Source organism: Pelodiscus sinensis, chromosome 2, assembly GCF_052426305.1.
Source record: "Pelodiscus sinensis isolate ZL-2025 chromosome 2, ASM5242630v1, whole genome shotgun sequence".
Classification (NCBI taxonomy): Eukaryota; Metazoa; Chordata; order Testudines; family Trionychidae; genus Pelodiscus; species Pelodiscus sinensis.
Window position 1 is genome coordinate 37,848,845 of NC_143053.1, and position 22,277 is coordinate 37,871,121.

General features: G+C 42.2%; 1 protein-coding gene across 3 annotated transcripts in view; it reads left to right on the forward strand.

Moving 5' to 3' along the window:
- Positions 1–14,063, forward strand: part of RGS22 (regulator of G protein signaling 22) — a 111,731-nt gene extending 97,668 nt beyond the window's left edge. For 2 of the 3 annotated variants that reach the window (XM_025184322.3, XM_025184323.3), the window contains 6 exons: positions 2,410–2,589; positions 4,493–4,654; positions 9,285–9,383; positions 10,316–10,418; positions 12,384–12,503; positions 13,392–14,063. In XM_025184322.3, the coding sequence (XP_025040107.1) occupies positions 2,410–2,589; positions 4,493–4,654; positions 9,285–9,383; positions 10,316–10,418; positions 12,384–12,503; positions 13,392–13,408 (681 nt within the window). In that variant the 3' untranslated portion in view covers positions 13,409–14,063. Of the gene's footprint in view, positions 1–2,409; positions 2,590–4,492; positions 4,655–9,284; positions 9,384–10,315; positions 10,419–12,383; positions 12,504–13,391 lie in introns of those variants that run through there. The other variant, XR_012901293.2, reaches the window with a different exon arrangement.
- Positions 14,064–22,277: the final 8,214 nt, after the last annotated feature.

The window sequence follows — 22,277 nt, forward strand, 5'->3', positions numbered from 1 at the left end:
ATAATAAAAACAAAACAGTTCTCCAAATTACAAAATATCTTGTTAAAAACTCTGGGATTTAATTTTTTTTAAAGTAAAGATCAAGTTGCAACACACATTCCTTTATCAGACGTTAACCCAAATTCTTGAGCTCAGTCAGATCTACTCCCACAAGTTCATAACAGAGATTGTTAAGGACTGTGATAAACTTAACTTCTGCGCCAGGAAAGATGATAGAGCAAATAATTAAGGAATCCATTTGCAAATATGTGGACGATAATAAGGTGAAAAGTAACAGTCAGCATGTATTTGTAAAGAACAAATCAAGTCAAACCAACCCGATAGCTTTCTTTGAAAGGATAACAAGCCTTGTGGATAAGGTGGAAGTGGTAGATGTTGTATACCTACACTTTATTAAAACATTTGATATAGTCTTGCATGATTTTCTTATAAACCAGGGAAATACAATCTACATGGGGCTACTATAAGGCAGCTGCATAACTGGTTGCATAACCATTGTCAGAGAGTAATTATCAATCATTCACAGTCATGCTGGAAAGGCTTAGCAAGTGGGGTTCCCCTGATATAAGTTTTGGGACCAGTTCAGTTCAATATCTTCATCAAAGATTTAGATAATGGCATAAATAGCGCACACATAAAGTTTGTGGATGCTACCAAGCTGGGAGGAATTGCAAGTGTTTTGGAGAATAGAGTTTTAATTCAAAGTGGCCTGGACAAACTGGAGAAATGGTCTGAGATAAATAGCATGGAATTCAATAAGGACAAATGCAAAGTGCTCCACTTAGGAAGGAATAATCAGTTGCATATATACAAAATGGGAAGTGGCTATTTAGGAAGGAGTAAATGGGTCACAGTGGACCTTAAGCAAAATATGAGTCAACAGTGCGACACTGTTGCAAAAATGTAAACATCAATCTGGGATTCATTAACAGCTTTCAAGTATCAAAAAGGAGGGAGAAAAATTGTTCTCTTTAGCAGCTGATGATAGGACAAGAAGCAATGGGTTTAAATTGCAGCAAGGGAAGCTTAGGTTGTACATTAGGAAAAACTCCCTGTCAGAGTGGTTTGCCACTGGAATAAATTGCCTAGGGAGCTCACAGAACAAGGCTACTCAACACATAGCCCACAGGTGGGATTCTTTGAACATGTCCTCCACTGGAAAAAAGGCTCCACAACAGCAAGGCATCTCCCAGGTGGGATGAGCATTGAAAGACGCAAGCAGACGGGCTGGCTGGAACAGACAGGTACAGAGTGTCAGCGGTTCAAGCCCCCAGGGAAGTGCTGGGAGCACTGGGGCGTTGTGTGAAAGAAGCTATTTGCATATACATTTTCATGTATATGCAACCACATTTAAGTTGCGGCCCTTGGCACGTGCTGTGAGTATCATTGTGGCCCCTGGGTCTTCCAAAGTTGAGTAGCCCAGTTACAGAATCTCCACCATTAGAGATTTTTAAGAGCAGATTAGACACATATCTGTCAGGGATAATCTAGATGGTGCTTGGTCCAGCTGTGAGGGCAAGGGACTGGATTTGATGACCTCTTGAGGTCCCTTCCAGTTCTAGTATTCTAGGATTCTATAATACTAGGGGAAGCTAGGATTCCTACATAGAAAGAAAGTGTGTATCAAAGGATTTGAAGATAGTTCTTTACAACATTTTCTCACAGGTTAACGGTGCCACTGCAATTCATCAGAGTTTGAATACACAGCTCCTGCTTTCCATTACGGGTTTTGTCAGAATTACAGGATCATAGGAATGAGATCCTTGCAAATGACCTCCTGCTTAGAGCTGTGTCCACTCTACTTTTAATAATTCTAAACCATGGGGTTTTGGGAAACTATAATGCAGTCGGGTAGATCTCAGTATCAGGAAGGTTTTACTGGGAGCCTAAATTGTTCCCTTCCTTAATTTCATTCCATTATTCCTGGTTATAGTTCCTTAGATCTTCCTAATCATTCTTGACTCAATGTTTGTAGGGATTCGCCTTGTTCCCTTTAGTTACAACTCACCATGCTACCCCTAGTTAGTCCAGCCTTTTTTAAAATCAATCCTTTGCATGCCTTCATTTATGTTTGGAACACCCTTACTTTTGTCAATAACATGCACATCTAGGATATCAGTTGCACAGCCTCACCAGAAGCACATATAAGGAACATCATCTCTGCTCCATGAATGCAAAGATGCAACCTAGTACGTCATTGGTCTTTTTTCATGCCATTTGTTGTTAAAAAAAAGTCAGTGCAAGAATTCTGTTGCATCCCAGTCAAGGGTGTGTATGTATTTGTGTGATATATTATAATTATTTGCATATAACTAATGTTCTTCAGCTTGCTTAGCTTTTGTACAGGACTGAGTGGCTAGTTATTGGTGAGTAATACATTCTCTGTATGCCACATTTCCCACTCTTCAGGACTTGTGCCATTCTCATTGTGATGATGCTACTATTCAGAATAAGATCACAACTATCATCAACTGCTTTATTAATTCAACCATTCCACCAGCTCTGCAAATTGACATACCATCAGAGCAAGCGCAGAAGATTATAGAGCACAGGAGAGAACTAGGCCCATATGTATTCAGAGAGGCCCAGGTAAGACAACGGGAATGGGTAGAGAGAAACAGTACCAGATGTGGTTAGAAATATTGTGCCTGATTTTTAAAGACGTCTCTGTTATTATGGGCACAGTTTTTGTAATCCATAAATCATAGCAGGCACAAAGTTGACCCATTATACTAACCCTTATACTGAACTGTAAGGGGTCAAAATGGAAATGAGACCTCTGAATATTGTTAATCAGTAATACATCATCTGATCCTTTTTCAGCTGGTTTTACCCTGGGAAGGAATGATTATCTCTGCATTAGTAGTTCTTGTTTGTTTAGACCTACTGCTCCATTTTCCTGAATTGGCTGATGTTAATAGTTACTATAGGGACCAAAGTTTGGAGGTTTGAGGAACACTGAAGTACATGTAAAAACATTCTAGACATTAGCAAAACACAAAAGCAGCTTATAACTTACTGCAAATTCTGCCTCCCCACACTCTTTTCTTCAGAAGGTCTGTGTGATAGGAACAGGCTCTGAACAGGTTTTTTCGCTCTCTGCTCATTCTGCTGCACAGACCAAATATGGTCATTTGTAACCCCACGTTTTACCTTCTAGCACCATTACCTTTTATACTACTATTCCTCAAAAATATGTAGCTGTGTTCTTCCCTCTTTTCCACCAAACTGACCCACCCTTTTTTTAAGGTCTACTAATGCAAATGCATAAAACGTTCAGATCATGAGGTGAATAATTTAAAATGAGGAAGGATTCATACAGATTGTAAAATAAGGGAAGAAGCTGAGGGACTAAAGCAGGGGTGGGAAATCTCAAGCTAGGGGACCGGACGCAGCCCTCGGCTTGTTTGGATCTGGCCCCCAAGTCTCAAGCCCTCCCTCCCCCCAACATTGGGGAGCCTGCACTGGTACTTCAGTCCTCTTGCTGCCCCATCGTGGGGCTGGAATACACAAAATCTACTAGTCTGGGCCCCCTTAGACTCTGGTGTGGGAGGGGAATATGAGAAGTGTCTTTCTGCTTCTCAGTCGGGGGCCACGTCTGAGAGGAGTTTTTGTTTTTTTGCTTTTTTTGCTTTTTTTGCTTTTTATTTGTGTGTGGCTCCCGACTGATTCTTCTATGAGTCAGTGGCCCCCAATGCAAAAAAGGTTCCCCGCCCCTGAACTAAAGGAAGAATTTGGCACAATGGTATGATGACTGATATTCTTATCAAATATCACTAGTGAGCACATTAGCTCTAATTCTGCGAGGTGATGAATACCCTCAACTCCCACTGAAGTCATGTGACAATACAGGACTCTCAGCAATATCATGCTTTAGTACAGCGTGTCAAAAAATATGCATTGACCCTCTCTGATAGCTTTTTTTATTTTCTTATTCCAGTTCAGAAAAGACCCCAGGAGAGATTATATCATTTAAAAATTATTCAAGATTTGCTCATAGATCTCTAATGTGGTTTAAGAGCTTTTCCAGAGGCCAAAAAAAGGTTTCCTTTCTCTTAAGGAGGAAAAAAACAAAGCGGTCTCCCTGATGAATAGAATATTTGGAATATGTAAGCAGAAGAGTGGTATAAAAAGCAATCCAAGTGGTGAATATTTTATAAAGAATACTGTAAAAAAATGACGGATGTTTTCATTAATGCAAACAATTGTTTAGGGAAATATATATATATATATATATATATATATATATATATATATATATGTCTTTTAAAAGTGTTTTAGGAATATTTCTCACCAATAACAAACATACTGATGAGAAGCATGTGCAGAGCAAAGCTGGACTGAAATGTCAGGAAACAATATGTGGGAAGAAATGTGCTATGTACTAAAAAGGAAATAGCTATTGCATTGTTATGGTAAACTACATTTACTTTTACAGTGCACTCTGTTTTCTTAACATAGTCATGTTAGACTTCCTTTTCTTTCTGCTTAGATGACTATTTTTGCTCTTCTGTTTAAATTTTGGCCCAAATTTTGTGAATTTCGAAGAAATTTGACCAATGAGAAAATTTTGCCTGCTTTGGAAAGAAAAAAGGAAAAGAAGACACAAAAAGTGAAAAGAAAAACAACAGAAGAAAGACTTGCACTCGGAAAGGTGAGAGGCTGAAACACCCTAAACACATTTTTCAGCAGAGTAAAATTTAAAAATTCCACTATGGGCCATGAGAAGACTTCCATTGACTTCAGTGGGCTTTGGATCAGGCCCTAACTGTCTTATGTAAGCATGCAGGGTTCAGGTTAAATTTACTTCTTGTACTAGGCTCCAATCCTGCAAAAACTCATGCATATGCTTAAATTGTGTGTTTACAGAGTGTTTGAAGGATTGAGGCATATGTCTTCCCTCATTTTAAATAGGGTGGAATATATTTCTGTTCATTTCTTGCTGCATATGTAAAACTGACAATCGCACATAGAATTGCACTACAGGCTGTCCTCACTTTAAGTCCAAGATATGTTCCAAAAAACTTGGACTTATAGCAAAACAACTTGAAGTGGGGAATTTTTTTCCCATGGCTGACTTCCATTTGCACAATTTTTTTTTGGCGCAGTTTAAGAGTGGGGAATGGGAAGACTTATAATGCATCAGTTCCTACAATCATCAATGACTGTAGTGTGGAACAGATGGATAGTGGGGCGACTTATAACAGAGGCATAGCAAGGGTGTTATGCACCTGGGGGCAAACCTGGCACATGGCTGAGCCCGATCCTGGGGATGGGGGAGAGGAGCTTGTACCACATCTTCCCTTGCCCCCTCTGCTTTGGAGCCTGGCCCCCGTATGTACTAACCCGCTGGTGGAGATGGAGGAGGGTTGGGCTGGAGGTGGAGAGGTAGGGAGGAGGCTCCAGCCAGTGGCGGCGGGTAGAGGTGGAGCAGACGAGCCGAAGAATGACAGAGAGAGCAGAGGAGGACTAAATTAGCACCCCCCCCCCCAGCATGGCGCCCAGGAGCAACTGCCCCTCCCCTTCCCGCCCACTCTTTCCTACGCCACTGACTTATAACAGGAATGCCTTGTATCACGTACTGTCACAATCAGTATGCCATGCTTCGCTGTCTATAATCAGGAAGCAAATTATATTTAAAATCAACATGGTTCCTTGCATCTGTAACAAAAATACTGATGCAGGATTTACTCTTAATCTTTTTTTGCTTATTTTGTGCATTTCCCTCAGTGCTGACAATGAAATTATTATTATTATTATTATTATTATTATTATTATGAATTATTATTCTACTCATTTTCACTTTTGTTAGTGGACAGTATCTAATCTGAGCAGTTAGTTTCTCATGCACTACTAGAAGTAGGCTGTTTTGGGAATGCAGTTACGACAGGGGAATGTTTGTGAAGCTATTTCTCTTGAAATTTTATTTTTGAAATATAGAACAAATTCTGTTGCTATTTTGTTTGAAAGATTGTTTTTACAAAATCTGAATGTTGGTCCAAATGTGAGGTCTCTGTGTGTGTCCCTTTAAGAGCAAATAAAGTATTACACCTGCAAGTCTTCTAATTAGCATTTATGTAGCATTGTACTTTATTCAGAGTACTGTACAAATAGATACTGCAGTGATGAGAACTATATGGCTACGTCTACACTACGAGTTTTCTCGGCAAAAAATATGCTAATGAGGGACTCATTTACATGAGACGCTGTCTCATTTGCATATTTTCTGCCGATCCGTTTTTGTGCCAGGTTTTTTGTGCAAAAACAAGCAGTGTGGACGTTTTCTTTTTGCGCAAAACCCCCTTTTCCCACAAGATCAGTATACCTCCTTTTTTGGGGCATAAGGATCTTGTGGAAAAAGGGTTTTTTGTGCAAAAAGAAAACATCCACACTGCTTGTTTTTGTGCAAAAACCCTAGTGCAAAAATGGATCGACAGAAAATATGCAAATGAGATCATAATTCATGCAAATGAGTCCCTCATTAGCATATTTTTCGCAGAGAAAACTCTTGGTGTAGATGTGGCCTATGAGTAGCTAGATAGGTATTATTATCCCCTTTATCAATAGAGAAATTAAGATACGGAGAGATGCTGTGACTTTCCCAACTGTGCAGAGTTATTCCGTATCAAGCCAAGACTGAACCCCCCAACTTACGCTCTTTCTTCCAGAGTACATCGCCTCCCCACTGAAATGCCTACAAGGCTTTGGGCATGGGCATGGATAAAGAGTGGATAGGTAGTGCATGCTTGTGTCTGCACCTCAATAAAAGCAGACTTTTCCTTCCCTGTAGAGCAGCGATGGGCAACCTAGGCTACCGAATGGACCACATGAGTGTCTCTCCTTCATCTCACTGGGCCGCAAGATTGTCTTAACTAGGACAGTCTCTAGAGATAGGGCAGTTTTGCTAACTGTGCTTGCATCCCTAGAATTTGCAGATGTGCCAGCTGAACCGTAGCAGCACTTTGATTGGATGCAAAGCAACATTAACGGCTCTCTCAGTTAATGTTGTGTGCAATCAGCATGCACCTCACTTCACATGCTCTTGCTTTATATGTGTGTCACTTTAGTCATTCCAGTAGGAAAAATACTACATGGACAGAAACCAGCAGAATCTGGCAACACTACCTATGGGCTGTGGTAAACAATGGCTTACAGGCCACACGTAGAACCTGGTGAGCCACACGCAGACCTTGGGCTACAGGTTGCCCACCACTGCTCTAGGGTGTGTGGTGTTTTTTGAAGATTATAGTTTGAATGGAGTTTGGAGTAAAAAAAACCTAAAATTCTCTAGCCCTTCTATAGCACAAAGAAAGTCCCGTGTAGAAGTGGAAATTCTTATGGAGCAAGGAAAAGTTGATGCCTGAGTAAAATCTCTTTTTAACATTAGTTTAATATTGTAATGTTCTGTGTATGTGCCACTCACTGTTAGAGGTAATTCCAGTTCCTTCATCTGCGGTGATTGATGACCCTGTGGCAATGAATCTGATGTACAGGTCTGGAAATAGGGGAGCTATACAAGAGTTGCATCATCTCTGTCCAGTGCAGGGTCCGGCTCAGTGCACAGTCCCTGGGTGGCTGTTGATGGATTGAGTGGTCATGGGGTGAAGGCAGGCCATAGCAGGGCCAGTAGTTTCACTGGCACGCCATATTTCAGCCATTGGGATGAAGTAGATTTTGTGAAAGTTGCACACTTTAGGAGAGATGCTTTAGTCCCTCCTTTTTCGCGCATCTACCCATGCCCAAGCCCCAGCAACTTGCTCCTGGGTAAGGCATTGAGCTGTATATGCTACATTCTATATTCCTGTTTGTGTTAGTCACGCTATAAATTGCCTGTAATTCTGCATATGCAGCTGCACTCTGCTTACAAAAACAGTTTTAAAAAATCTTAAACCTGAAATGCATCCAAAGCTTGGCTGAAAAGTCTCAATTAGTTTTAGTTTTAATTCTGTGCTCATTCTTCCCTCATCCTCTATCAAGTAAGGACAATCCTGTGTTTCAGTTTTCCTTCTTCTCTTCAGCCTCTTGCACAAATATACAATTTGGGCTAGATCCTGTCAAGTGCTGAGCTTTTCTTATCCATGGAAGTTCTGCTGAGTGTCTAGCAGAAATAGGATCTTCCCATTTTAGATCATAAAGCTTTAACTAAAAGATGTAGTTTAATCACCATTTTATAAACCCTTACAGTTTTTAGTGGATAGGAAAAATTACAATTAACTTTAATTTCCAGGATTTTACGATGGTGAGGGGAGAAAGATAAATAAAATCTTATGAAAATTCTAAAAAATGTAGAAAACAGGAACTCCAAGTTTAGAGGCAGAGAAGATGTTACATGAATGCATTGCTGATGTTTAACCAATTTCTGCTTTAAAATCCTACGGTGGTTGACTTGTGGACCAAGTGATACTGCTTTGTGCCAGTGCAACATATAGTCATCTCTGCCATGTGAAAACATGAAAACCATTTAACTTCTCTCATGCCACCTGCAAAATGGGGGTAGCACCTGCCTCAATAATTGTTGTGAGGGTTAATCAATCAATGTTTGTAAAGGACATTGAGTTCCTCATATGGAAGGTTCTAACACAAAGCATTATTATGACATCAAAAAACATGTACAGTTAACCACCAGAAGACTTTGTCAAGGGTTATGATGGATTCTCCATCGCCATCTCTGAAAATGTTTAAATTGAGATTGTATGTTTTTCTAAAATTTCTGCTCTAGTTCATCTAGGGCTATTGGATTTAAAATAGAAATTATTCAGAGAAGACCTGCAACCTGCTTATATAGGTGGTCAGACTAGATAGTTACAATGGTCCCTTCTGGAATTAAAAGTCTAAATGATGAGTTTGTCTACACAAGGTTTTAGTTTGCATCAAGTTGGATGTCAATCTATTCTGCTCTAGCCTGCTGTGAACTAACTGTCCATGTGAACTCCACTGACATGCATTCACCATTGGTGAATGAGTTTCATGTACTCCTATTTCAAAGAAGACTAGATCAAATTACATGGGAACTGTTCATGGTGAAAATGGTTGGCAGAAATTTCATGTGGAAGAAACTTTGAGTTGAGTAAAAAAATATCTATAAAACCCAAAATCTTATTAGCATGCAAAAATGATGAACTACAAAACTGGGCATTAGAAAGCTCTGTACAAAATATGCTTGTGTGGTAGGTGATATTGCCTGCGTCAGCTGAAACGCAAGTGTCCTCTTCTCTGACCTTATTCACTCCAGCTCAGCTGACATTATTTGCAGCTAATCAAAGAATTGTTTCTGTTGGTAACAGCAAATGAAAAAAGTCGTCAGCTTATCAGACAGTTTTTCTGTAGATTCGATCAGTATGAGTAGAGGAACACCTTCATCTGCAGCTGGATACGGACGACAGGTAAGTACTAAAATATCTTGCTACAGATATCCACACCCCCATCTGCCTGAAGGAAGAAAAGTAAGGCAGGGTTCTGATGTAAAGGGAAAGCAGAGTATTGGCTTCTCATGCTACTGTTGCAGGGTTCTTACAGAACTGCTCGTTCCTGCCATATTTACTTTTCAGGTTTAAAGCCTGACTTGCCCCCTTTTGTTGTTGTTTTTTAATTATTATTTTTAGATGCTGGGAGTATTGCTAACAACCTGAGGTCTTTTGAGTTTAGAAGTGGGGGTAGCACTGATTTACACTCGAGAGAAGCTCAAGGCAATAGAGTTTCAGATTCATATCTGAACTTTCCAAAAGACCAGGGTTATTGAAATCTAGGGGATGAAAGGGAAGGCTATAATGCCAGGGGAATAGTAATTAAAAAAAAAACAACAACCAGAAGGAATGAGCACAGAAGCCTCTGAATACAAAGTGATGGGTTATAGTGTAAATGATATAAATTATATATCAAATTATATATAGTTTGGAATATAGACCAGCTTGAACTTCATTCAAAAATTTCAAACCAACCAAAATCCAAATCATGTTTTTAGGTTCAGTGAAGTTTCAATAAGCACTCTTCCCTTCCCCTCCTCCTCTTACTCTGCAGTGTTTTAAGGAGAGTAAAGGAAGAGTTGTGGCATGGAGAAAACAAGAGTGAAAGAAAATTGAGGCCTGAAAACATTAGGATAAAGATCCAATCTGTCAGACTTTTCTGAATTGCATCTCTCAGAGCTTTTTGATTCACATCTTGTCAGAGAATAGCACAGCTCTCCCTTTCAATAACTTCTACAACTGCAAGAAAGCTGGTATTGTATTAACATAAACAAGCACTCTTGCTGCTGAAATAGACCATCAACTACCAGTCACATGGTACAGAGGCTGATGTTTGAAAATGGTTCTTGCAGGTTTCCTGGTCTTATTCCAAGTACATAGAAGCCCTGGAGCAGGAGAGAGTACTCCTTAAACTACAAGAAGATCTGCAGAAAAGGACATCACTATTTTCTACAGGTTATTAATCATGTTCTGTGGCTTAGGAGGACAGTGTTTGGACTACTACATATTTTATGGTGAAAGTCACATGGCGTGATGCCCACCTCATTAGCTCTGTTTTAGGGCTGTGCAGGTGGTTCTGTTGCCTCCACTATCCTGTCTGCTGTGGAATGGCTCTTCACACCAGCTCAGTGATGAGAATGGTGTTGAGAGCAGCCAGGGAAAGGGCCATGGGATCCACATTTATGGATGTGTTTGGATCCAGTGTTATCACTGCAGTACACATGTAGCACAGAAGAGAATACACATTATTTTAGCACAGCAGTCATAAGTGAGTATTCTGCAGCCGTGCATTTCAGCTCTGTGCTGTAAACTATGTCTACACTGGGAAGGTTTGGTAACAAAAGTGCTGGTGACATGTAAAAGTTGCCAAAATTGAAAACTGGTCAACCAAGTTTTTCTGCCTCCCATTGTCGACATTTCATGGCCACATTGCTAGCACCCAGTCGACAGATCAAGCAAAGCAATGTGGGTAAGCATCCCACAGTGCAGTATTGTGGGAAGGCCGAACTGATCCCTGAGCTTCATGGGATTCCCTCCGAGTTCTCCCACAGCAGGGGTCTAGGATGGAGGTTGGGTGCAGAAGGAAGCTCAGGTTAGTGGCCTCAGGTGCAGGAGAGGGTGTGGGGTCTGAAAGGTAGTTTGAGTAAAGAAGCGATTGTGACCTGGGGCAGGGAAGTGGGGTGCAGGGTCATGGATAGGGTATGGGTGCAGGAGAGGATTCTGGCCTGGGGGAGGAATGTAAGAGGGGATGCAGAGTCTGGGAGGGAGTTGTGACCTGGGATGGTACGTGTTTGCATGAGCAGAGTTTGGGTGATGATCTAGGGCAAGGGGCCCTAGATGTAAAGGGCAGGACAGGACTGTGATCTGGGGCAGGGTATTGGGGTGCCAGATCTGGGAGAGGATATGGGTACAGGAGGGGGGCAGAGGATTAGGGTATGTGGAGTAGGGGGCAGGAGTGGAGGGGCAGAGGATTGGGGAAAAGAGGGTCTGGAGTTCCAGGGGTAGGCTCTGCCAGGAGACTTACCAGCCAGCAGCGGTTCCTGAATCAGCCTCCCTGCCTGCCCCACTCCCACACAGGCTGCAGCCAGGTGCTCTGGAGCCCCTTGTGCTTCATGGCTGCCTGTTTCCGGCCAGAAACCAGCCAATGGGATTGTGCTGGGGGCGGGAGCAGCTCCTAAAGCTTTCCCCTCCCATCTGGACTCACAGTTTTTAAAGAAAAACTGCCCTGCAGCCTCGTTTCTGAGCGCTGTGCAGGTAGGGCAAGGCAAGCAGGGAGCCTGCTTGGGACTCCCCGCAGCATCCACAGACTGGATCCTGTGGTGTGGTGGGCTGGATATGGCCTACAGGCTGTATTTTGCCCAGGCCTGATCTAGGGCAGGAGAGGGTCGTGGCCTGGAGCAGGGCATTGGGGAGAGGGAGAGCGTGAGTGCCGGAGGCAGGCTCTGGCTGGGAGGCGCTTACCTTAGGGAGCTCCTGGACAGCAGCCCAACAGGGACCCTGAAGCAGGCTCCCTGCCTGCTGTAGCACCAGGCTGCTCAAAATGACTGGAGACTGTCTCCATGTGCTGCGTGACCCTGGCGGAGGGAATGGGGAAGACTTCGGGCACTGCCTGAAGGCACAGGCAGCACCAGAAGTTTCCCCTCTCCCCGACCAGGGGCACATGGCACCTAGAGGGAGCCATTCTGAACTGCCTCTGGCTGCAGCAAACAGAGAGCAGGATCTTGATGGGACAAGTTGTATGCCAGATCTGGTGGCTTGGTGGGCCAAATCTGGCCCATGGGCCATAACTTCCATAAATATAATATGTAAAATATACATAATCAACTGTTCCATTTTTTGGAGTTTGTACATAACCATCAAATAGCCACTTCTAAGCAAAAGCACAGTTTCTGTCAATTTCAAAGTGCTTTCTGAATGCAGGTGTCTCATCCATGATACATGTGAAGCCTGACTTCACTGCAAATCCAGAGAAATCCATCACTTCATCAAACACCAGTCCGATTTGGGAGAAACGGTTTGGACATCCCAAGGATGTGGGAAGTGAGTCTCAGTTAATAATTTGCTTCAGTTTGGTATTCATTGTTGAATTATATCCTTGGATACCAAAATTCACAGATTATGACCCAAAGCTAGCTAGAGACCAACTCTACCACTGCAGTTGTTTCAGAATAAAATGGGGTAGATGAGAGAGAATGAAAAAGAAGTCCAAGAAAACAAACAAACAGATTTGCTAGTTGGACTCCCCAGGTTAAGAGTCTCCTGGATTCCTTCATGCTAGGCTGAACCTAAAATGCCTCTCTTGATTTTTTTGTTAAATTGATACAGCCTAGAATTACTGCAATGTCCATGGAAACATGCCTCCAGTCTCTTTATCTTTTATTGCTTCATTTAATTTTTCCTACTTGCAACTCCTCTTTACAGCGCCAGATGGGCCCTTCTTGAGAGAGCTCCTTTTTCTGTGACTAGCAGAAGGAGAAATTTGCAATACGCTAGGTTTCCTTCATCCTTTTCAAAATTCTTCCCTCCCACCCCCAGATTTTTAGGCTCACTTTGCTATTCCTTTACGCTCTCTAACACACTCCCACGCCTTTGCTTCCCCTTTCCTCTCTTCCTTTCATCCTATCCCACTTCCTTGCTAGCTTCAGTTGCCCCACCAGCTTCCTGCTCCATTTGTTTTTCCATCTCTTCTTCCTCTCACCCCCCAACCACAAACAACCCAGGGTTTTGGCTTCCTTAGGATGGCAGTGAAACTGACTGTGATGTTATTACCTGCTTTTCTGACACAGTTCAGTGCTGTGCCTTTCCTTGTATTACCAAACAGCAGCTTAGATACAGCTTAGCGTTTAGATATTAACTAAGGCTTCTTGATAGTCCCATCCCTTTCCCATGGCTGCCGCATTGCTAATGGTGTTCTGTTACCCTTTGCAGGAGGATTTAAAACCTGAATGAAGAGCAGAACAAAGAGACAATGAATTATGGCAGCCTTGGAACAATGTAGCAGTCAAAATAAAAAATGTGTGTATTCGTTGCACTCATGTTTTCAGAGCCCAGATAATCAGTTGGGATATTATAAGAGGCAACTGATACTAGAATCAAGATAATAGAGAAAAGTCATCCAATATACTCAGTGATAATATAATGATATTATTTTCACTGGGTGGTGCCTAGAGTGGATCTCAGAGAGCTGCCAGAGATCGGACTATCCATTGTAACTCCAGTGTAGTCAGCCTACCAAGAACTGCTCTCTGCTGTTCCTAGAGCCCCTCCCCTAAAGGATTCCTTACACAGCACAGAGTAGTAGGCTGTGGGAAGGTAATGGCGCATATGGGCTGTGGGGGCAGGTGGTAGGGAATCTAGAGGCCATCCCCTTTTTCTTTCTTAATCTTTAAGCCAGGAATGGGGAACCTTTTTTGGGCTGAGGGTCACTGACTCAGAAAAATCAGTTGTGGGCCACACACACACACACACACACACACACACACACACACATACACACACACACACACACACCCTCCCTGAGACGACTCCAGACTGAGGAGAACGACATTCTCCACATTCCCCTCACACCTTGTGGGGCCCAGGCTAGTAGATTTTGTGTGCTCCTGCTCTGCAGAGGGATGGGGTGGGGGGGGTTCGGGGTGGGGCGGAACTGGCGCACAAGTGCCTGCTCCCCAGTGCAGGGGAGCCTCAGGGGTCAGATCCAGGCAAGCTGGGAGCCTCATCCAGCCCCCAGGCCTTAGGTTCTCCACTCAGGAAGCTGGAACCATATGGAGCCCCTATGGAAAGGTTTCTGAAGGCAAAGAGGGAGCAACCTCACTTCTGTGATTTCAGGCCCTCTGACACATGTACACGGAATTTCTTAACGTTCAGATAGAGTTTTGGTTCTATTATTTCTGCATTTTTATGACTGAACATACAGATTGCCACAGTTTGCAGTAGGCAGAGCACATGCAGTGGCATGAGGCCTGCCTCTCATTAAAATAAAAGGCCAAGGAGAGTTGTGCCATGTTACCAAGGCAGTAGCATGCCTAAGGCCTTGTCTACACTAAGCAGTTGATCGGTGCTGCGGCCATTAATCCACCAGCTATGGATTTATTGTATCTGCTGTAGATATGATAAGTCAATCTCAGAGAGCACTCCCATCAGTGCTGGTACTCCATCAAGACAAGAAAAGTAGCCAGTGTTGACGGGACAGCAGCCTCACCAACCCTAGCACGTGAAAGAGCCTGCGGTGAGTACACTATTTGCATAGCTGAAGTAGATCGATGGTGCGGCTAAGTGTAGACCAGACATAAAAGCCAGTGAGTGCCCCTACCTGTATTCTGGGCATACTACAAAATGCTGCAGAAACTGATGGTCTGTTTCTCATTTGTCATATTCTCGCCTACATTGTATTCTGAAACAGTTAAATAGCATCAAGACAATGTTTATCTTTCATTAGTAGCTTTTTACTTGAGTCATACTTGGATTACTTATTAAATGAAGCCTATTATCCAGATATCTGTCACAGATGATAAAACTCCATATGAATCTATTCCAGCCTTGCAGATTTGTCACGAACATTTAACAGCCTATGCACAAGAACTTCTCTCCCATCCATTACCATGACAATGATGATGATGGAAAAATTACCTTGCTTGCCTTTTTTTTTAAAAATTCTTCTTTCTGTGAGTGATTAGAATTTTATAAGGCTGGTACTATTCATGCATTGTTATATGAACCCAAAGGTCCTGCTGCAGTTTGTCACAAAGCAGTCACTCTGGATCTGTGTGATGGGGCATTCCCTGCACTAGGCAGGAAAAGGTTAATCCCACAGTATGGGTGGCAGAAATCCCACCCCTTAGACCAGACTGGACCAAATGCTCCTCTGGCATAAAGGAGTGAAGGCCCGCTCTTTCTGGGATACCTGGAGGAGGCTCCAGCTTGGGAGTTCCTTCAGTTCCTGGGTGCAGGAACCAGAGATTCTGAGGCCCATACCAGACACCAGTTGTCAAGTTAGTCATCAGGTGCTGACTGCACCAAGGAGCTCAGAGACCTCAATGATGCTTCAGGATTCATGGTAGGAAATGGGCCATGACACAGCCATAGAGAATATGTCATTTTTATGCATTCCTTTTAGACTGAAGGAGGCAAACAGGTTGAGTACAAGTTTGGGGGAACAGACGTCTGAAGGAATAGAGCTATGGGATAGAGCTCCTTTGGCCTTCAGGTTACTGTCTCTAATATAATGCAATAGTGACTGAATTTTATCACCTAATAACAAATAGCTTTAGTCCATCACCTAGTATCAGGTAATGGCCATTACCGGTCTCAGCAAGAAAGAAAGACTGAAGATCAAATAGGTATGGAGATGAAATTATCATTTCACCTAGATATGGGATTACTATAGAAATGGGAATGTTTGCACTACCTTTGGTCTTCCCTGTTGTAAGGATAAATTAACTCTTGGGCTCGCAGTCCAGCATTAAATACAGTCAATATTTTTGTAAAGAAGTTGCATTGTGTACTTCTAAAACCACTCCTCTTTGTCAAACCATACTTTATTTCCATTCTGTTCAGCCTTGGGTACCTTGGGTTTGATCAAATGTGCTTTTAGAAAACTATAGATTCTATTAAAAGAATAGTTTTCTATGGAATTTGTTGCTATAGCTTAGAAAAAAAAAGTCCTGTTATTTAATAAGATGCATTAACATAAGAACATAAGAATGGCCGTACTGGGTCAGACCAAAGGTCCATCCAGCCCAGTATCCTGTCTACCGACAGTGGCCAGCACCAGGTGCCCCAGAGAGGGTGGACCAAAGACAATGATCAAGCGATTTGTCTCCTGCCATCCCTCTCCAGCCTCTGACAGACAGAGGCCAAGGACACCATTTTATCCCCTGGCTAATAGCCTTTTAAGGACCTAACCTCCATGAAATTATTTAGCTTCTCTTTAAACTCTATTATAGTCCTAGCCTTCACAGCCTCCTCTGGCAAGGAGTTCCACAGGCTGACTACACGCTGTGTGAAGAAGAACTTTCTTTTATTAGTTTTAAACCTGCTCCCCATTAATTTCATTTGGTGTCCTCTAGTTCTTCTATTTAGGGAACTAATAAATAACTTTTCTTTATCAGCCCTCTCCACACCACTCATGATTTTATATACCTCTATCATATCCCCCCTCAGTCTCCTCTTTTCTAAACTGAAAAGTCCCAGTCGCTTTAACCTCTCCTCATATGGGACCCGTTCCAAACCCCTAATCATTTTAGTTGCCCTTTTCTGAACCCTTTCCAAGGCCAAAATATCTTTTTTGAGGTGAGGAGACCACATCTGTACACAGTATTCAAGATGTGGGCGTACCGTAGTTTTATACAGGGGCAGTAAGATATTCTGGGTCTTATTTTCTATCCCTTTCCTAATAATTCCTAGCATCCTATTTGCCTTTTTGACCGCCGCTGCACACTGTGTGGAAGTTTTCAGAGAACTGTCCACGATAACTCCAAGATCTCTTTCCTGATTTGTCGTAGCCAAATTAGCCCCCATCATACTGTACGTATAGTTGGGGTTATTTTTCCCGATGTGCATTACTTTACACTTATCCACATTAAATTTCATTTGCCATTTTGTTGCCCAATCACTCAGTTTGGTGAGATCTTCTTGGAGTCCCTCACAGTCTGTTTCTGTCTTGACTAGCCTAAACAGTTTTGTATCATCTGCAAACTTTACTACCTCACTGTTTACCCCTTTCTCCAGATCATTTATGAATAAGTTGAAAAGGATTGGTCCCAGTACTGACCCTTGGGGGACACCACTAGTTACCCCTCTCCAATCTGAAAATTTACCATTTATTTCTACCCTTTGTTTCCTGTCTTTTACCAGTTCTCAATCCAAGAAAGGACCTTCCCTCTTATCCCATGGCTATGTAATTTACACAAGAGCCTTTGGTGAGGGACCTTGTCAAAGGCTTTCTGAAAATCCAAGTATACTATATCTACTGGATCCCCCTTGTCCGCATGTTTTTTAACCCCTTCAAAGAACTCTAACAGATTAGTAAGACAGGATATTCCTTTACAGAAACCATGTTGACTTTTGTCCAACAAATTATGTTCTTCTACATGCTTCACAATTTTATTCTTTACAATTGTTTCGACTAATTTGCCCGGTACTGAAGTTAGACTTACCGGTCTGTAATTGCCAGGATCGCCTCTACAGCCTTTTTTAAATATTGGTGTCACATTGGCTACCTTCCAGTCATTAGGTACTGAAGCCGATTTATGAATTTACAATTTACGGAAGTCGAAGTACGAATCACCTAACTGGTGATTTATCTGCTCTAGTGGGGGTCAAAACAGAGAGTCTACTTACACTTATTTAAACATATAATTTTCTTGTTTGGTGCCATGGGATACAGTATATTTAGGCTTAGCAAAATTTGATTTTTTTTTTACAATTTCTAATTTTTAACAACTTTAATTTTCACATGAGTAGGGGAAATTACAGATGGTGGGGTCCAGCAATTATTATTTAATGACAGTAGACATTGAAATTCTAAAGCTAAGCTTGAGCGATTACATTACTATTCAATTATACACTAACATCCTTAGCTTTTAAATGTAGAGATGGATCTGCACTAAAATTCCAGATCTGTGTTTGGATTTGATTTCACCATCCACACCTATCTCTAATGACCTGATTCAGAACACTTTCAGGATTAGGGAAATTTACTATTCAAATCTGTGTTTTGAATCCTTATGTACAAGGCTGTTTGTGCAGCATTAGAACAGACCCATATCCAATATTTTAATTTGTAATCTCTAAACCAGAAACCAAGCAGAATTGATTTTTCCTTCAGAGTGAAGATACATCCTTCAATACAATTCAATCACTGATTTGGAACTGATATGAAACATAAAATATACATTTTCCCACCTTTTGTACTCATACTTTACCAGTTTCACTGGCAATATAATAACATAGCTAATACAGGCAGTCCCCGAGTTACGCGGATCCGACTTATGTCGGATCCGCACTTACGAACAGTGCTTTCTCGCCCCGGAGCTCGCAGGCAGCGGGACTGCCCAGAGCGCAGCGGTCCCGCCACCTCGACCTCCGGGGCGAGAAAAGCTGCTCTGGGTGCCCCTGGTCTGCTGGGGACCGTCTCCAGCAGACCAGGGACACCTGGAGCAAAGCTGGGGAGGCCACAGCAAAGCCTCAGAGGCACGGGACCCATCCGCCTCCCCAGCTTTGCTCCGGGTGTCCCTGGTCTGCTGGGGACTGTCTCCAGCAGACCAGGGACACCCGGAGCAAAGCCGCAGTGGCGGCGGAGTTCCGCGCCTCTGAGTCTTTGCCAGAGCAAAGCCTCAGAGGCGCGGCACCCCGCCGCTGCGGCTTTGCTCCCCGTGTCTCTGGTCTGCTGGGGGGGGGGGCGCAGCTAGTGCGCCCCCCCCCCCAGCAGACCAGGATTTTGTTGTGGACCCTGGGGTAGAGCAGCTGGGGTGCTGCCGGGTTGGTCCTCCAGGAACCTACCTGGCAGCCCAGCTGTTCTGTCCCAGGCTCGAGATTCAGCCGCTGTTGAAACTGATCAGTGGCTGATTCCAGGAAGCTGGGGGCAGAGCAATTCTGCCTCCAGCTTCCTGTAGTCAGCCCCTGGTCAGTTTCAGCAGCAGCGGCTGAATCTGGAGCCAGTTCCGACTTACATACAAATTCAACTTAAGAATAAACCTATAGTCCCTATCTTGTACGTAACCCGGGGACTGCCTGTAAATGAATACCCAATATACTTAATTGTCTGGTCTGTGAGGGAAACCAGTTTAAAAACCAATGCCAAATAATAATTGCCCAGTTATGAGAGAAGGTTAGGTTAGTCTTCACAGCTGAGGATATTGGGGGAGATTCTCAAACCTGAGCCATTCTTTTTAGGTGACAAATCTGAGGAATTGTCCCAGATTGAAATGTCATTAGAGGAGGTTTTGGAACAAATTGATAAACTTAACAGTAACAAGTAACCAGGATCAGATGACATTCACCCAAGACTTCTGAAAGAACTCATATGGGAAATTGCGGAACTATTAACTGTGGCTTGTAACCGATCCTTTAAGTTGCTTCTGTACCTAATGACTGGAAGATAGCTAATGTGACGCCAATATTTAAAAAGGGCTCTAGAGGTGATCATGGCAACTACAGACCGGTAAGTCTAAAGTCAGTTCCAGGCAAATAAGTTGAAACTATAGTAAAAAATAAATTTCTCAGACACATAGATGAACATAATTTGTTGGGGGAAAGTAAACATGATTTCTGTATAGGGAAATCATGCCTTACTAATCTATTAGAGTTCTTTGAGGGGGTCAACAAACATGTGGACAAGGGGGATCCAGTGGATATAGTGTACTTAGATTTCCAGAAAGCCTTTGACAAGGTCCCTCACCAAAGGCTCCTAGGCAAAGTAAGTTATCATGGGATAAGAGGGAAAGTCCTTTAATGGACTGATAACTGGTTAAAAGTCAGGAAACAAAGGGTAAGAATAAATGGTACGTTTTCCAAATGGAGAAAGGTAACTAGTGGGGTCCCCCAAGGGTCTGTCCTGGGATCAGTCCTATTCAACTTATTTATAAATGATCTAGAGAAAGGGGTAAACACTGAGGTGTTTGCAGATGATACCAAACTTCTCAAGATCGTTAAGACCAAAGCAGACTGTGAAGAACTTCAAAAAGATCTCACCAAACTGATTGGGCAACAAAATGGCAAATGAAATGTAATGTTAATAAATATAAAGTAATGCACATTGGAAAAATACCAACTATATATTCAATATGATGGGGGCTAATTTAGTTACAACTAATCAGGAGAGAGATCTTGGAGTCATTGTGGACAGTTCTCTGAAAACATCCGTTAAGTGTGCAGTGGCAATCAAAAAAGCAAATAGAATGGTAGGCATAATTAAAAAAGGGATAAAAAATAAGACAGAAAATATCTTAATGCCTCTATATAAAACCATGGTATGCCCACATCTTGAATACTGCATGCAGATGTGGTTGCCTCATCTCAAAAAAGATATATTGGCATTGGAAAAGGTTCAGAAAAGAGCAGCAAAAATGATTAGGGGTTTGGAACCGATCCCATATAAAGAGAGATTAAAAAGACTTGGACTTTTCATCTTTGAAAAGAGGAGACTAAGGGGGGATATGATAGAGGTCTATAAAAATCATGACTGGTGTGGAAAAAGTGAATAAGAAAAAGTTATTTACTTATTCCCACAATATAAGAACTAGGGGTCACCAAATGAAATTTATAGGCAGCAGGTTTAAAGCAAACAAAAGGAAGTTTTTCTTCACTCAGCGCATAGTCTTCCTATGGAACTCCTTGCCAGAGGATGTGGTGAAGGCTAGGACTTTTCAAGGGTTTAAAAAAAGAGTAGATAGATTCATGGAGGTTAGGTCCATCAATGGTTATTAGCCAGGATGGGTAGGAATGGTGTCCCCAGCCTCTGTTTCTCTGGAGGTGGGTGACAGGGGAGGGATCATGGGAGGATTACCTGTTATGTTCCCTCCTTCTGAGGCATCTTTTAATGGCCACTGTCGGCACACAGGAAACTGGGCTGAATGGACCGTTCATCAGACCCAGTATGGCCGTTCTTATGTTCTTATATGCAGAAGTGTGGATAATCTAGGTATAAATATGAGGTCTCGTTTCTATTTTAAATGATCAGTTAGTCTAGGTTTTAGCATCTCTAATGCACACTGCTTTTATGTTGGATTTGCTAATATTTTTCTAACAGTGAATAAAAATGTTTATTTTTATAAAGAAACATTGAAAATGTTGAGGTTGTTGCTTGTTCCTTGTGTTAAATATTTGTCTAGCACATGTAATTATTTAGTATTCTGATGAACTATGTGTACTAATTTTAATGTTTCATTTCTAAAACATTAAAAAGCCCTAGGACTTTTTTAATTTGGAACTTTTCCATTTTAATCTGATTTTGAACACAATCTCTTTATGCAATATGTGTTTGAAGGTCTTTTTTTAACAAGACTATTTACAAAGGAATTATGACTTTACAGAAAAGGATTCTTGAACAAAGAAAAGTACTCTTGTCCTCAGCAAGGAAGTTCAATGAAACAAACGAAAGCACAAACAAGTAAAAAGTCCACCTTTGTCAGACTTGAGGAATGCACCAGCACACAATGGCTTATACATAGCTCAGTACCTGTCAAGGAAAGCAAATAAAGAGATGTATTTGTAGCTATATAAACAATTCTAGTTTGAAATACACAAAGTAAGTGCATCTATTAAACAATTAGCTTTTAAACCATTGTTCAGTCTTCATTGGTATGCTTTACCGGTATGAATTTAAAGCTATTTTCCCCTCATTGATGTGGTGGTCAAGTGTTAAGGCATCAATCCTGTAAACAAAAGTCTCTGATGGGTTTGGTTCATGCCTGAATTGTAGTCAAGTAGATTGCGACACAAACCTGGCACATTTCTATAATAATTTAGAACTTTGCCACTTGGAAATATATTCAAATTTAAAATCTATGAAACATTAAATTGTCTTGTTCTGTGAACTATTTCAATGTTGCAATCAGCAGGGATTTAAGTTCACTGCAAATGATCTTCTCTAATAATTTCCCAGCCATTTTCTTCCATGTCATTGTTTAAACTATGGTCTATTAAAGCAGAGGTCCCCAAACTATGGGGTGCACCCCCCCAGGGGGGGATGGAGGAGCATTCAGTGGGGCATGGTGGGGTCCCACCAGACCTTAGGGGGGACAAGGAGGGAGTGCCACCCAGCCCTGCTCCACCCACCGCACCCCTCCCTCTGCTCCAGCTCCCAGCCCA